This window comes from Dipodomys spectabilis, unplaced genomic scaffold (assembly GCF_019054845.1).
Source record: "Dipodomys spectabilis isolate Male_0828 unplaced genomic scaffold, ASM1905484v1 ptg000096l, whole genome shotgun sequence".
NCBI classification, from domain to species: domain Eukaryota; kingdom Metazoa; phylum Chordata; class Mammalia; order Rodentia; family Heteromyidae; genus Dipodomys; species Dipodomys spectabilis.
Window position 1 is genome coordinate 27,361,371 of NW_024870773.1, and position 17,518 is coordinate 27,378,888.

Consider the following 17,518-nt stretch of genomic DNA (forward strand, 5'->3'; position numbering starts at 1 on the left):
AGTTCAAGCCCCACAACTGACAAAAAAAAAAAAAAAAAAGAATAAGGATATTTCCTTTTTCTGTTACTGAATACCTGACTGTCAGTGAATATCAAGGTCAGGGCCAAGCAGATGCTGGGGTCCCCGGTCACCAAGAGAATGCTGCAAACTTTGTCTAACTACAGTGTCGGAAAGCATGCCACTGGGACTGTCCTATGCCCAGCTCAAGTTCAAGCTCATGGTTTACTGAGCCCCAGGTATCAGTGAAATGGAGAAAAGAAAGAAGGTGAGAAAGTTAGTTAAATAGTTTAATCAGAGCAGTTTTACAATTCTAAAATTAACAAGCAGACCAGTAATAAAAGAGCTCCAATGTTTGCAAAATGATTTTGCTTCCATTCTGAATCTGTCTTTTTAAATTGTAAAGATTAACGTTACATTTAAAAGGACTCAAAATGGAGGGGGGAAAAGAGAGAGAGAGAAATGGAGCAATTTCGATAATCATTCATGATTCATGATGCAACTGATGAAATCCCTGAACGACTATTGCTTCAACTTTGATATCAAAGGAAAAAAAAAATACGGGAAAAAAAGAAAGAAAAAAAACCTGGGGAGGAGCTCTCCCCACTGATAGGAGGTGGCCAAAAGAAAGAGGGTCACCCAAGACCACGCTCAGGTGCACAAGGTGTCACGTGATTGGATAATGACATTGGCTCCGAGAATACAAATGAACCCACGGCACGCAATCACTAGAATGATCATGAACATTCTCTTACGTTGCTCAACCTGCTTCTGAAGGTTTCTTGGTTCGGTTAAACTTGCATAATACACATGCAATGAGTTATTTCTTTTGAAAGTGTGCGTGTGGTTGTTTGGTTTCTGTTGTTTTTGATTTTTTTTTGCAGTCGTTTTTTTTTTCTTTTTGTTGTTGTTGTTGTTGCTGTTGTTACTGTTGATTTCATACAAAGATTTCAGGAAGCTGCTTTCAGAGTGTTATCAAAATAAAGAGCAGGAGCAGATGGGGGAGGGCAGATATGAAGTCGCTGAACAGAAGAGCCTCCTTCCATCCCGACACATACCACTGCCTTTTGGAAAAAAAGGTGCAAAAGGCTTTGCTTACCTTTCCCCACCAAAGGAAAAAAAAAATAAGGGGAAAAAAAACCACTCACAAAAACCAATCTAAGTGAAAAAACAAAGGCTGACATAAAGAAAATAAAAGGTGTCTGTTCATGCACATATCTTCTGCATAGCTCAACCCACATATAGTAAGGCACTATTCTCCTTCACAGATGCTGTCTGTCCACGGCCCTCTGATGAGTGCCACAGTGCTCGGGACCCTTACACAGTTCCTTTCCAGATGGTGAAATGAAGAGGCCGGGTGAGTGTGGCTGTCACGCTGGGCTGGAAAGGTCCCTAGGGAAGACCTCAGTCCCAGGAGCCTCCCAGGTCCCTGGAGACTGTCTGGGCGTGGGACGGTCCACCGTGGTTCTCTTCCCAGAGTTCCTATGTAGTCCATGTATGGATTTAGATTCTTCTTCGGTCTTTGTTTCTCAAAGAAAATACACGAGGTGGTGGGAAAAAACAGCCAAGTCCTCAGAGATTGGCTCTGATGCTCCCAGAAAGCACAGACTACTGGCAAATAACAGAATCAGCAAGATGTTTCCAAGGGGGAGGGAGGGAAGGAAGAAGGAGGAAAGAAGGAAGGAAGGAAGAAAGGAAGGAAGGAAGGAAGGAAGGAAGGAAGGAAGGAAGGAAGGGAAAAAGAGTTCTGTTTGGAGTTTCAAAGTGGTCAAGGTAGATTTTTAATTTAGCTGGTCTTCATATTGTTTCCGGAAGCAATCTCCAGCTGGGAAAAACTCCCAACATCTCTCTTGATACATCTTCCAGACGTACGATTCCTGCAAACAGCAAAGGAAAGTTTTTCCATTACCACAAAAATAGGAGGGAAAGAGACTCAACTTTATGGTGATCATATGTAACTGTTAAGGCTAATTCAGCCAATTCCAAGCTGACATCACAGAAATCGTTGACTCCTAGTAACAAACATGTATAAACATTCTACTTGCCCATGATAGAAATAATGTCAAAAATGGGTTTGTTTCATGTGGTTTCCAGGAGTCTCTTCAAATATTATTAATATATCCTTCTTCAACTTCATACTATTAAACATTTGTGGTGAGCAAGGGAACTACTCAATAGCTTGAAAGCCTCAGCCCTGTAATATTTAGTCATGGTGAATAGACCACAATGAGTGGATGCTCATTTGAAATCATCAGCTATCTGATTAAGCAATTGAGGACATTAGAATTAGAAACGAAATGTTCTTGTAATGGGGAAAGGGGGGTGCAAACCTCCAGCCCACCATTTTCAGCTAATGAAAGCTTATTTTGAAATGTGAAATTTGAATTTTACTGATCCAAAGAAGGCAATGCCTTCCACACTCATTCAAGATAACAGGAATTTTGTGCCAAGACATCACAGCTAACATCTTTAAGTGATTCCTCTTGGCTAGTGTGGTTCACGCCATTCCAGTGAGTTTGGAATCTCTTCCTGTCATTCCCCCTGAGGATGATGTATAGAAACAGGATACTTTACCTGACCTGTGTGTTCTGTTTCATCTTTGTTTATGAGATACATCAGAAAAAACCTATGGACATAGAGAAACAGGAATAGACCACATCAAGTATTAGTATTAATAGCCAGAAACTTTTTTTTTAATATATATTGCATTCCATTGTAGGGCCAGAGAAAACACCACAAATACTTACTTTGGAAAAATAATCACAGTGCACCACAAAGAGTTAAGGGTAGCTTAGGACATAGCTGTCTGCTTTGCTCCCCTCCTTTCCTTTTCTTTCTTTCTCCCTTTCTCTCTCTTTTCTATGGGTATTGAGGCTTGAACTTAGGGCCTGGGCACTACTGTCCCTGAGCGTTTACACTGAGCCACAGCTCCATTTTTTTTCTTGCTATTTAATTGGAGTCTGATGAAGCTTTCTGCTTGGGCCAGTGTTGACTCACCATCCTCACATCTCAGTCTTTCCAGTCCTTACAATTACAGGTGTGAGCTGTGGCTTTGTGACATGGCTTTTCTAATGTGATACCCAATTTTACCCTTGAAGCATGCTAGCTGAAGGTAAGCAATGTATACAGTTTTGCCAGGACCAAATCAACACTTTCAAATTGTAAATGATGACTAGCTTCAGAAGATGCTTCAATTTACCAATCAGTTCAATTGACTGTTCCACCAATTTTACGTCCCCCTGCAATGTTATTCAACATTCCTTGTCTATTTGGTGCTAAATGTGGGTCAGAAACTAAGACTAGTATCTTACCAAACTAGAGAGGGGGTTAGCACAGGAAATGGCAAGAGTTCTCTGTTTTTTTTTTTTAAATACAACTTTTAACTAAGTTTCTAACAGTGCCTCAAGAGTTTTCTAAGTCTCAGGTGGAGTGAGAGAGAGAAAAAGGAATAAAGATTCGCGGGTCTCCAAGGATTCCTGATTGAAATAGGAGCATACACCAAGACTCCCCAAAAGGCTCTGTGGAGAAGGTTCTGGGGTCTTCTACTCCACTTCCTCCAAAAGAATTGCTCACTTCCACAGCCAGCCTCATCCAGGTGTGGAGAGGAGCACTCCCCAAAGCCTTTGAGACATGGTGCAGAGCGAGCCTCTGGGAGGAGCGTCTCTGGGAGGAGCCAGCTGGGCAAGGGGCAGGGGTTCTGAGACAGGCACTCACAGGTAATTGGCCAAGTTGTGCTCCTGTAATGTGTGGGTTTCGAAGCCATGTGGCACTGTGTCAAAGTAATCGTTGCCGATGCCGCAGATGAAGCACTTGGTCTGGAAGACAAAGGGAAAACAGCCAAGTGTCCGGGAGGCCAGGGGTCAAAACAGAGGGAGCACAGGGGCGGCCAGCCACCGGCAGCTCTCGGTCCTCTCCGGGCACACGCACACGCGCTTCTCACGCCTCTGAATACACACGTCACAGCCGCCCCGGCTGCACCTCAGCTGCACATGTTGGTTACACCGCCTGGGTGCCACCAGGAGGCCAGACCGGACGTGAGGTGCTAAGCTGCAGTGACTCCTCCTCATTTCTGTGGCCCGTCTCCCTGCGTCCTCACCTGGGCTCCCTACCTCCTCATATAACGTCCCCACAGGACAGAAAACCGGCACCAGGCAGCCCCTTGATCCATCACGATTCAGCGAGGGCGTGTCTGCTCTGTGCCAGGTATGTAATTCCCCACGGGACGTGTCCACGCCCTGCTTCCTGGCTGAGTGTTTCCCCCCTCCCGAGTGTCTCCCACACCTCTCTACAAGGCGACTGCTGTAGAGCACTTGCTCAGTTCTGCCACGGCGGGCCTGGCCTGTTCCTCAACTGAGGGGACGCAGACACTCCACCTCCCACCGGGGTCTGAGAGTCGGAATGACCATGCATCCTCTCAGATGGGGAGCCTGGCACTGCCCAGGGGACGCTCACCTCCATGTCCTCCTTGACCTGCTCCTGCTGGTCTCTCAGCTCTCCAAAAGCATCGATGATTAAACCTGGGGTTAAACAGACACAATAAAAGCTTTGTCCAACAGAGATATGTAGTTCAATTCACAGCTCCTTGGCTATTCCGTGGGAGGAAAGGGAAAACACACGATCATGATGGCAGATGTTCAAAATGTGGTAGAGTGCGAGACCACATCTGATATGCCTATCAGGAAACTCTCTCTCTCCCTCCTGTCCTTCCTTTCCTCCCTCCCTTCCTCTCTCTCTGAGCAGAAGTGCATGCATGCAGTTACTAGGATGAATACTCATTCGAACAGCAAGAGAACCTGGCAGTCAGTTTAGCCTCCATGGGTGATATATCTCTATTTGCCTCTTGCTGAGGAAGAGCCATTGAGTAAAACACCAAGGTTCTCAAGTATTAACTTGAAAATAAAGCTGTGCGCTGGTGGCTCACACTTGTAATCCTGACTACTCAGGAGGCTGAGAGCTGAGGATCGAGGTTCTTAAAGCTAGCCCAGGTAGGAGGCTATAAGATTCTTATCTGCAATTAACCACCAGAAAGCCAGAAGTGCAGCTGCGGCTTGCATGGAAAAGCACTAGCCTTTTACTGGAAAAAGACAAGCAAGAGCACGAGGCCGAGTTCAAGCTCCAGTACTGGCACAAAAAGAGAAAAGAAAAGAGAGAACAAACTAAAAGTTGTACCATATCAATTAAGTCTTCTGCATCAAACCACTTTCCTACAAGGTCCCCATAAACCATATAGTTTTATGCAGTGTGGCAACTCGAAACTACATGGAGCTGTTCGGCTTCTGCCTCCTCTGTCTCCTGGGAGGCGTCCACACACACTTCCTGCCAAGTGCTTTCTGACTTTGCTCTCTTCTGGAACAATTTACTGTTCCACTCCATACACATGAAGACGTATTTTTAAATGTGTCCTGCACCTTGCCAAAACAATAGCACCAGTGTATGCTTCTGGAACTTAAAGTATAATATTGCATTGACAGATAGCTCGTCCAAACCTGGATGGAGGTATTAAACAGAAAAAATCAACAGGGGTGGTGTATCTGCGGTGAAAGAAAGGCCACGCCGGTGAAGTGGGCCTTGCAGTTCCAAGCGAGGACTTGGAATCCAGACCAACCGGACTAGATCAGATTCACATTCCAGACAGCATTGAGCAGTTGTGAACTCTGGCCATGCTACTCAGACACGCTTCCACACTTACTCCCTATGGCTGACTGAAAGGAAGTACTCAACAATGGCTGTGGTGTAACAGTCCAAGATGTGCTAATTATGTGCTAATTATCTAATTACATACCACACACATACACACACACACACACACACACACACACACACACACACACACACACACACACACACACGTCTCCTGTATGTGATAGACCCATAAGGCTAAATGGTTTTCCTCCCCTTAAAAACTCATAAACCCATTAAGTGGTAGGGTTGGAATTCAGGCCAATAAAAGTGTTCCTGGATAAAAACAAGAGACCATTAAAAAAAAGCATCCAGTGCCATCTGTCCCAGGCCCACACGCCATCATTTCCCCCTCTACAGAGAAGGAAGGGCTTTCTGGGATCTTAGCTGGAAACACAGGACACTGGGGTCCCACCCTGGGCACTGGCGCCAACAAGTGGCTGAGCTCTAGAAGCCTGGGGACAGCGCCATGGCTCACCTTGTATGATGGCCAGGAGGATGACGATGACGAAGAAGAAGAAGGTGATGTCGAAGATGATTCTGTAGATCTCATACTCGTCACCTGCAGGGTCCTCAATCTCATCGCCAATGCCCCCTCCAGCACGGACCCCCACGTACATGTGGAACATGTAACACTGGAAAAGAGGGGCACAGCTACTCCTCACAGTCGCCCCCCACCCACCATGCAGGCCATGCTGCCCCCACAGCCCCGACCCATCCCCACGCTGAAAACGCGTGTTGCCTTTCTGTGCAAAACCTTGTCGATATAAAGGATGGTGCAGGCAGTGATGAACTTCCATGGCATAACCCTTTAATGAACAAGTTCGTTACATGAATCCCAGGAAGGGAGAGACAGGAATGTTGGGTGGACGCGGTCATAATACTAGCGAGGATGTGTGTGAAAATGCAGGTAGGGAACGTGAGGGGGAACGGCAGAGACCCTGGACACTGGTCAGGATGCATTTCTACACACATGGACATGTTGCGTTGACATGTTTCCCCCGCCTCTTGGTACAACTGTTTCAAGACTGGGCAAATGGAAGTCCTCGTGCGTGTGATGCAAGTGTGCCACCGCCTTTTAATCAAAGCCCACACTGCGCTGTCTGCTTCGTGCCCTCGGCTGCACTCCAAGAAAACGAAACATACTTCATGAGCGTCCTGGCGGGCAAGCCCCCCGTGATAATGAGGAACGATCACTTCAGAGGGTACACGCGTGTATCTCATTGTACTGTCCAGTTTATTCTGACCAAGGGAAATGGAAACAAAAGCCTGGTGCAATAAAAAGTGGCACCTGAGAAACCAAATCAGAACAAAAGGAGAGCACAGCTCTCAATAACCTTCGTCCAATCTATCATACACAGAACAGGTGCTAGAACGTTCTACTTTTTACCTCTGTAATAAACACGACAGAGAAGATAAAGGATGAGGAGACAGCAGCTCAGAGCATAAACCTCCCCCGCCCCCCGGGGGTGCAGCGGGCAGCCATGATGGCGGCCATCGCTCCATGCAGAGAAAGGAAGCCCCCCTCCCCACACACACAAAGTGCCTTTGGGGCCAGACTCTCAGCCTTGGCCACGCTGGCCTCTGGGGTTGGGGTGTTCCTTTTGAAGGGAAGGTCATCTTGTGTGTGGTGGATTTTTAGGGTTCTTTGATCTCACTCCATGGATGCTGACGGCACCCATACCAGAGCAACCATTTTTTTTACAAATAATGTCCCCCTGGGAACAGAGTGGTGCTGGTTTGAGCGCAAAGGGTGCAGAAGATCCAGTATTTATTTATTTATTTATTTATTTATTTTGTCGGTCGTGGGGCCTGAACTCTGGGCCTGGGCACTGTCCCTCAGCTCTTCAGCTCAAGGCAAGCGCTCTACCACTTGAGCTACAGCGCCACTTCCAGTTTTCTGGTAGTTTATTGGAGATAGGAGTCTCACAGTCTTTCCTGCCCAGGCTGGCTTTGAACCGTGATCCTCAGATCTCAGCCTCCTGAGTAGCTAGGATTACAGGCGTGAGCCACCAGCGCCCGGCAAGATCCAGTATTTTATTCCTAGTCAAGACAGGCCTCAATTCTCTACTTGAGCTCCCAGAAGTCAGCTCCATTCATCCCCGTGGGGGTCACCCAAGCCCTGCTCTCTAGCCGCATCCTTCACATCAATCATTCCTGGTCCTGGCTCTGCTATAACCTTCTCTAGACTCAATCTTGGCCAAAAAGTAGGACAGAGGAGAGGGGAGAGGGCTAATTTGCTGGGGCATGTGTTTCTTCTCTGGATCACCTCAAAGTCTCCCTGGGCCTCTCCTTTAGCGGCACGCCGGAGGAGACAGGGGACTGTAACCCCAGGGGGTTCACTGAGCTGCCCTGAGGTTCCACTCCTGCAGGGATGAACTTCCTGTACATGTCCAGTCCGACTCCCCAGCTACCCAGTTACCATCCTCCCTCTATCCTTCATCCACTCTGTCCTCCTGTACTCTCCGAGTGGAGAGGAGATAGGTTCAAAGTCTGTCAGGATGGCCCGGGTTAGTGAGATTCTCAGCTCAAAGCACCATCATCCAGGAAGGAATCCATGTGTGCATCACACAGCCTGTAACTCTGCAGCCACAGCGCCACCTGCTGTCAGCCATGAAGTTTCTACTGATGAAATGTTCCCCAGACCTCAAGGCCAAAGAGACAGACAGGGTTGCTAAGGAGACCAGCGCGGCGTCCACTCAACACAGCGTCCACCCAACGCAGCGGGAGTGGGAACATGCACCTCAAGAGAGCCTGCCCACATCACAGGGAGCAGGGACTTCATCCTATGAAGAGGAACGATGATGAGAGGTGGTCACACAAAGATCTCACTCAATCATTCTCTCCATTTCTGTCTCTGGTGGTACTGAGGTTTGAACTCACAATCTCATTTTTCCAGGCAGGTGCTCAACTGCTGAGCTACACACCTCCAGTCTGTTGCTGGTTATTTTACCTGGACCACATCAAGACTGTGATCTGCCTATTTTATGCCTCCTGTGATAGCTTGAATGACAGGTGTGTATGCCCTCTTGCTTGACTTCGTACTTTGAGATGAAGTTGCTGGATGTTTTTGTATGGGCTGTGCTGGAACTGTGATTGTCCCGATCTACAAACACTCATCTGACTAGAATGGCAGATGGCGCTGTGCCCAGATATAGGCTGAGGACCCAACTTGTGTGTGTGCCCAGGTTGGCCGTCTGAGTAGGCAGGATTACACATGTGAGCCACTGATCATACAGCTCAAGGATTCTCCCTAAAGACCTAGACTGGAAAAGTTTACCTGGAATTTCCTGTCATGTGCTCCTTTAAACATTTTTTTTTGTCAGTTGCAGGGCTTGAACTCTGGGCCTGGGCGCTATCCCTGAGCCTTTCTGTGCTCATCTACTATTTGACGGACAGTAGCACCATTTCTGGTATTTGAGTTGTTCATGGGAGATAAGAGTTTATGGGGACTTCTCGGCCCGGGCTGGCTTTGAACTGCAATCCTCAGATCTCAGCCTCCTGTAGCTAGGATTACAGGTGTGAGCCACTGGTGCCCAGCTAACTTGTGAGCTTTGTAAAGCAAATGATGCTCAGAGATTAGTGACAAGTCAAATGAGAGAGGGATGCAGGTGCCTCTTGGTGATGAGATAGTACACTCTGGGGTTTTTATGGATAATGATCTGGCCGTCGGCTTGTCAGGACTCTCCTGGTACCAGTCATCCTTGGGAATGAGTCATGGGCTAGACCGGTCAGTGTCTGAGAACCGAGTTTCCTCCTCTGTGAGGAAAATGTCAAGGAATGTCTTTGTGGTGAGCTCAACCTCACGCCGCTGAAGGCAGGGTGAGGGAAACTTAGCAGAGAGAGCAATGCTACCCCAGAGCTGGGCGTGCATGGTGTCACTCTAAAGGACCCTCAGAAATCTCTCAGGCTTGTGGAAAATCTGGATTCTAGCTTAACTCATTGTTCAGACTTTCAAGAGCCTATTTCCTTACCCTAGAGTGAGACAGATTTCTGTTTTCTTGGTTCACATCCCATCCATACACCAGGCAAACGTACTGTCGTCCTACCGCATTCCTTAATTCAAGTTCAAAATCAAGACTAATCACAGGACAAGAAAAAACTTGTTTTAGGCTCTTAAAAATGGAAGAAAATATACTGGGCCAGAAAAATAATTGAAATAAAAGATAACTGAGATAGAAAAAAGATATTTTAAAAAATGAAAAGCCAAGTCAGGTAACAGTGACTCCTACCTATAATCCTAGCTGCTCAGGAGGCTGGGATTCTTAGGTCTCAGGTCAAAGCCAGCTTGGGTGGGAAAATTTGTGAGATTCTTTTCGCCAAATAACCACCAAACAAAACAAAAATTTAAAAAACACTTCCCTGGTCTACAATCCCACTTCCTATAATCCTATTATAATACCATTTAGATGCCCTTTTTCCCACTAGAAAGTAATTTTCATGTCTCTCCCAGAATAGAAATGGAACTCATTTTATAAACAGTTGGCTCTTTATCTTACTGAACTGATCATTTGTCTTTTAAGACTTCATTTGGTTATTCTTTTTCAAAAAAATAATTGTTATATATTCACGGATCCTATGGTGGGTTTTTTTGCACTTAGGATTTATATCATTCATAGAAAGACTTTCTCTCATTTAAAAATTATCATTACTAAAAGGATTCCAACCTGTTCTGTTATTGAGTGAAATAACAAACTGGAGTCTAGTTTGCTCTTTCTCCCGGGAGCTTGTCCGGGACACCAGTACCTTTTTCTGCAATAAGTCCACTGTATGATTGCAAAAGTTTCTTTTGCTCTATTTCCATGAGCATCTGCACCTGTTTCAAGACTGTACTCTGTCCCATTGACTTGTCATTCTGTAGTACAAAACTGTCCTTTTTATAAGTCTTTACAATATTTGTATTTCTTTTTATCATTCTTTTATAGAGTTATTTACTTTTCTTTATATTTGTGTTGGTTCTAGGAACTGAACTTAGGATCTGGACATAGTCCTTTAGTATTTTTTTTCCACTCAAGGCTAGCACTCTACCACTTGAGCCCCAGCTCTACTTGTGGCATTTTGGTGGCTAGCTGGACTTTCCTGCCTGGGCTGGCTTCAAACCGTGACCCCTACTCTGACCTCAGCTTGCTGGATAGCTAGGAATACAGGCATGAGCCAGCAGTGCCCAACAATATGCTACTTATTTATTTAGAGAAAAATTAATCATAGCATTATACTAGCTTCACAGATTCTCCTCCAAACCCCTAATTATATAGGTTTCTTTTTCTATGACAAGTTCCTTGAAGGATTCAGCCTTTTCCAGCTCGTGGTGCATAATTTTGTCTAACCTTAAGTTTCCAACCTTAAGCTAAAATATCCATTATGAAAGCAAGTAGTAGTTCTATTAATATATTTTTGGATTTTAGTATGGATTTTAGTAACTTTAGTTAAAGTCCTTACAACAAATAAGGACTTGTGATCCTCCTACCTCTATCTACTGAGTGCTGGTACTGAAACTGTGCATCACCACATCCGACTTGCTGATACATTTTAAGAGCTTATTAATGTCCTGTTGTGCACAGGATTTTCTGTTTTGTCTGTGTGGAGAGGAAAGTGCTTTGGTTGAAGACACAGGATAATTATTTCCTTCATGACAGCGGAGGTAATAAACTTACTGTTAGCATATCATCGCATTTCATATCTGGGGTGTCTCCATCTTCACTTTTGTTGTAGAACTTCCGGAAAAAATTGAATGCCACCACAGTGTAGAGGTACACAACAACGGCTAACAAGCCCACGGTCAGAACGAGCTGGAAAGCAATGCAACATGGGACCTGGCTTAGACATACAGGAAGTGGACGGGCATATCTGTCCCCTGGGTGGGAGGGAGCATGCTAATAAGGAGACATCTGACTTATGGCCTGGAAACAAATGGGACCCAAACCTTCATTATTTTTCATCTGTTGGGGTAATTTGGGCCCAGAATGGAGGAATTTATTTATGTATTCTCTTTATTCTATCACGTGGTCAATGCACTCATTTCATGTGAAACTTTACTACTTAACTGGCTAAGAAATGCACAGTAGAGCTTCTAGAGCATAAATAAATTATGATTTCATTTCACCTCCAAACCCAATTGGTAATATCAGTAGGCAGCTTACAACATGTACTTTTCGATCTAGGATTGAAGACTGCATAGAGGACTCTTTCCTTTCCCATGAAGTGAATTTTCTGTAAATAATGTATATTCCTAAGAAAAATCCATCTCATTTTTTGTTAGGCTAATACCAGGGATGGTAAATTCTTTTCATCTTTTCCAAAGTCAGGGAACACAGCTAGTAATAATGTATGATATAAATTATTTTTAAATACTACATCGAAAAGCATTGCTTTGAAACACAAAATGACCAACCATTCCGGTGGAAAAAACACGTTTAAGACCAATGCTATTTCTCAGTGTCCAACTAAGCATCATAGTTGAAAAGGCCTTCTGTAGTTATAAATAATATTTAATTTTAAACTATGCATTTTATAGAAAGATAACTATGATACATCTGACTTGAGTACTGGGTATATTTTTTTCTAAAAGTGACCTTTCTAAAAAAATTATTTTATTGTAAAGGTGACCTTTTTTAACCAAGTTAGTAAAAATAAAAATAAATATATTTCTGGCTCTATCATGGAACATCTCTATGTTCATTAAATCTTCACAGAATCACTTTAAAATTGTCCTGAGACAATTAGCACTCTGCCACTTGAGCCGCAGCACTCCTTCTGGAATTTCAGGTCTCCTAACAGATGACTTAATTCATTCCTGCAGGTGATGTGCAAGGTTTTGCACGTTTTACCTGTGTGAACTATTAAACCCTATATATTGCCACAAATGAAATTTGATGCTTCAACAGGACAAGGAATCATCTTTTCAGAAGCTCAGAAACTGGACACAGTGCCAGATCCTTTGTGTAGAAATACACAATAGATTCAGTAACGCCACTTCTTTATATAAGCACAGAACCTGAGTCTCTGGCATGGGAAAACCTTGGGCGCTATGATGCCACGACCTGCCAGGAAGGCCATCCTCATACTAGGAACCTAAAGTCACTTGGAAGCTACATACTGAAGTCAGAACCCAATGACCCCGAGGAGGTGAGCAACATGGCAGACATAGCGCAGATCTCTAAGCAACAGAGATCTTAACATGTACTAGGCTAGGAGACTCTGGACACGAAGGCTCATGGATGCCAATAAGTGGTGACAAATGTGTTACCACCCTGTGGGCAAATGAATGAATAAGTGTGTGCTCTTACTTGAGTCTGATAACAAAGAAAGCCTGAACTCAGAAACACTGATTTCTTGAGCACATCAACTATCTGGTCCTTGAACCCTTTCCCTCCAACCTGGTATGACTTTGAAATTTTATTCATTTTTTTATTGTTGTTATTGCTCAATTTAAATACATATCCTTTAGTATATTTAAATTTACATATAGTTTACTTCACTATATGTAAATGTACATATATTTTAAATATCACATTGAGTGAAACTGAGGCATCTTATGCTTTATGACTAACACAAGAAGCTCATCAAGATGCCATGATGTTTTTTGGCTCCTCATTGTATGAAATGGAGTAAACCACGGTTCATTAGGAGCTAAATAGTACCTAACTTCCTCAGTGCTTAATAGGTGTGGTTGTAAGTCCTCTAGATCTACCTTCATTTAATTTTCACCAAAATCTAATGGAGTAATTTGTTTGGTGTGTATGTGTGCCGGTACTGGGACTTTAACTCAGGGCTTGGGTGCTGTCCCTTAATGGTTTTTCCTCAGGTCTGGCACTCTACCACTTGAGCCACACCTCCTTTCCAGCTTTCTGCTGCCTAACTAGAGATAAATGCTGCATGTACTTTTCCTACCTGGGCTGACTTCAAACTTCGATCCTCAGATCTCAGCCTCCTGAGTAGCTAGGATTACAAGGATGAGCCCCTGACACTCAGCCTTTGGTTATTTTTATGAGTAAAATAAGAGAACTGAGATCTGGAAATGTTAATATGCCTAACCAAGGTCACTCAACTAACTGGTCAAATCAAGACTAGAAATCTGGTCTCCAGGCTCCAAACAAATCCCTATGGCTTGGAAAAGAAAGGATTCTCCCCTCCAGTTTGCACAAGGAAAGAAAAGGCTCAACCTACCTGCTTGCCATTGTGAGTCACAGAGGAGAGGATGGTTCTCAGGGTCTTGAAGCCCATAGCAATGTCGAGAAGATGAGCAGCAAAAAAAAAGTTGTTGTAGTGTCCAAGAACGGACATAGTCATGTACCAGGCCAGGTAGAGGAAGGACTGTCCGGACAGAATGGGGAGAGGAGGTCAGAAAACACAGCACGGGCTGCTGTCCAGCTACTCACTTGTTTATGTCGCTTTCTTAATCCATGGCTTTAGCTGTGCATGCTCTCTTTGCTATTTTCTTTACTGAGATGGTTGTGCAAAGTTCCGAGTTATTTGTCTTCTCTCGTTTACCCTCCCATGGAGAGAACTTTACTGAATTACTTCCGGGAAGCAGGGTTTCTCAGCCTCAGCACTACTGATATTGTGGATCTGATCATTCTTTCCTGTGGAAGCTGTGCCCTGTGGCTCAGGGGCAGTTAGCAGCACCCCTAGATGCAGACAGCACCCAGCTGAGGCCACCAAAAATGCCTCCAGAGACCGCCAACCGTCTCTCCTGGTCGGGGGGTGGGGGAGGAGGAGGGCAACGCTGACCCCAGTGGAGAACCCTCCTCTGCGGTCCACCAAAGAACCAACCACCTTTCCTTCACTCCGCCCACTCCTCCCCTCCTTTCTTTTTCCTTTGATTGGTGTTCCTGGAGATCGACCAGTTCCAAGGGATGACAGAGGAGTTTTGTTTTCATTCTTGCGACCTAAGTTTAAGTCATAAGCTTGGGCATTTCCTCTTCCTTCACCCTATAGTTCCTGCCTTTGACCTTTTCCAACCTAACTTTGATCTTACTTCCCTTCCGTCTTTGCCAGTATTGGATTACACTTCCATACTACAAGTTATTCTCTTTTGCTGATATGAAATTTAACTGAATATCCTGTATTCCATCAGACAACCCTAAATATGTTTCAGATAGAACCATACTGTTGAGTGAATATAGTATGTGTGGAGAAGGGACTGGCCGAACAGAAGCCATAAAAACACTCCAGGTGGCTCACAGGCTAAAAAGGTCTTTAAAAGACGTTTGGAGCCAGGGGCTGTGGCTCACACTTGTATTCCAGCCTACTCAGGAGGCAGAGATTTGAGGAGCCTGTTGTGAAGCCAGCCTGGGCAGACACATCCATGAGACTCTTATGTTCAATGAATTAAAAAAGCTGCAAGAAGAAGTATGGGCCAAGTGACAGAGTGCCAACTTTGAGTGAAAAAGCCAAGCAAGAATGTAAGGTCCTGACTTCAAGCCCCAGGACTGGCACCAAAAAAAAAAGAAAGAGAGAGAGAAAGGAAAAAGGTAAAGAGAGGAAGAAAGAGAAAAACAAAAGAAATAGACTGAGATAGAAATGGCTTACATTGTCTGTGAAAACAACTCCCAGTTTCCACATCTGATACTTCACATCAATGGAGTTCAGCCTGGAATAACAAAGCGAAAAGAGGGGGCGGGGACGGAGAAGTAAATGCAAATTTTCTGGGAGAATTCCCACCTCTGCATCCCACGTGTTAGGCTAGAAACCTGCTCAGGAGACCAGCTCTGTGCCTGGCTCAATGGAAAAGCAGAGAGTAGCTCTGAGGGCATACGCCGCCAGTCCTCTTTCATTAGAGAATATACCTCCCTACAGAAATATATAGTTTGACATAGCAATCACCACATCCCTGAGATTATAATCGTACAGATGATCTGGAGATGTAGCTCAGTATTGCATAATGTAATATATAATAATATACATTTCATATATAATGTATGTATTATATAAATAATATGCAATATAATATATAATAATATAACAGTAACATACAATGTACTATATATGTATAATAAAATGTATATTATATATTTTTAATCAAATGAATCTCATTTATATGTGTATATATATGTATTACTTATGAATATTGTTGCATGTGAGAGAAAAGAGATGAATCTGATCTCAGAGAAACTCAATTTAACTGGTTGACACCCTTCTAGTTACAGTCTTATACCAGGGAAGTGAACTTTCCAAGTAGCCTAAGCTACACAGAAAGACTCTATCTCAGCAGCAAAGAAAGGGAAAAAAAAATCCCTTAATTCCACAGTTCCCTGTCCGCAGAGGGGCAGGAGGCATCCTGCGTAGTCTGTTGGGTCCTGCAACACTCAGAGGCTTCTCCTCCCCAGCCCCTCATCCACGGCCACCTCCCACACTCACACGGCCGACAGGGAGCTGTCTTTCTTGGGCTTCTTCTTTTCCCTGGCATCGCTGAAGTCCAATGCTGCCTTGTCCATGCCGAGCAGCTCGCTGATCCTGTCCCGGCCGTAGAACTCCCCGTACTTATCCATAACCTGTGGCGGGGGTAAAGGCACTGCACTGGCCTCAGGCCTCAATACCATCCACACACCCACGTGGGGAGCATTCCGCTCTGCAGCTAAGCCAGCACACAGACTGTGACAGAACACACCCAGGGGTGCCCTCCCTCATGCCGGGGTCTTCTGCTCATATCGGGCCTGCCACTGGGTACACATGCTCGGTTAGGTGCACTACTACATTCAAGGGAGACTCCTCTGTGACCCCCATGACCCCTCAAGTCAAAGTTCAATCTCAGAACTCAGCAGGTGCCACGGGCATGGCGGGGTCCCCATCTGCACCCCCTGCCTCCCACCCCTCGGCAGCTGGCCGCAGAAGAAAACTGTATTTTTCAGAGCAAGTCATTAAAGCTATCTGAAGGAAATAAAAATAGCCTTTTGTCAACTTAGATCACTAGATTATTTCAGAACAATTCTCACCAATTTTATTACTTTACAAAAAAAAAAAACGGCCAAAAATGCTCAGCTATGTCAGGATGGATGGATGGAGCCATGTGAGTTTACCGTGGAGCTTCAGAGTATGAATTTCTTATGTGCTGTGCTCAAAATGCTCATTCAACTGTACTGGCACTTTGAAATCACATTGTCAGGAAGATAAAGCATGCCTCAATATCTCATGCTATAACTACAGCTACATCAAATTCAAATCTGAATTGTACTTTAGGAAAAAAAAAAAACGAAAGTCTATCCTTTCCAAGAAGTATTACCTTTCTTTTAACAAATTTATCCCAGTAGTTGTTGGGAAATGACCTAAAAGATACAAAAACATAGAAGTGAAATAGTATTGTCTTTAAAAATGATAAATAATATAGTATTTGAACAACATAATTTAAATGATACATAAACATATATTGTGCCGTCATCCCGCCCAAAAGCACATTAAGTTACCATCTCACTGCAAAAGCTTCCTGCATCACAAGTATATTAAATATTATTTTTAAATTGCTTATTTATATAGAATTATACACATATAAATCACATAAAAAGGTTAGGGCTGATACTTTCATGGAGAATATAACACTTATAAATAATAGTATTTACCATTTGATTATAACATACATCAAGACATAGATTTGTCAATTGTCTTTAAAAGTATCTAGAAATCAGTCCTTGTTTTTTTCTTCAAGTTCTCAAAGAAACTTGAAGCCTACTGCTAATCCCTTACTCTGGCATCTTCAGTAAAACAGTTTACTGAAAGGAACCAACTTGATTTCGTGTTTATATTCACAGGTAGATTAGCATAATGAAAACATTTAGCCTTTAAAATACACATGAATAATGCATATATAAATCAAACCCACAGGAAAAGCTCAGAACCTACCAGAAAT

General features: G+C 44.0%; 1 protein-coding gene across 1 annotated transcript in view; it reads right to left on the reverse strand.

The window, feature by feature from the left end:
* Positions 1-302: 302 nt before the first annotated feature.
* Positions 303-17,518, reverse strand: part of Ryr2 (ryanodine receptor 2) — a 413,538-nt gene continuing 396,322 nt past the window's right edge. Inside the window, exons 95-104 of the mRNA XM_042686202.1 lie at positions 16,898-16,940; positions 16,036-16,169; positions 15,208-15,268; positions 13,843-13,989; positions 11,331-11,465; positions 6,155-6,311; positions 4,450-4,514; positions 3,712-3,812; positions 2,572-2,623; positions 303-1,874 (exon numbers count right to left, since the gene is read on the reverse strand). Coding sequence (XP_042542136.1) covers positions 1,779-1,874; positions 2,572-2,623; positions 3,712-3,812; positions 4,450-4,514; positions 6,155-6,311; positions 11,331-11,465; positions 13,843-13,989; positions 15,208-15,268; positions 16,036-16,169; positions 16,898-16,940 — 991 coding nt within the window. The 3' untranslated portion in view covers positions 303-1,778. The remainder of the gene's footprint in view (positions 1,875-2,571; positions 2,624-3,711; positions 3,813-4,449; positions 4,515-6,154; positions 6,312-11,330; positions 11,466-13,842; positions 13,990-15,207; positions 15,269-16,035; positions 16,170-16,897; positions 16,941-17,518) is intronic.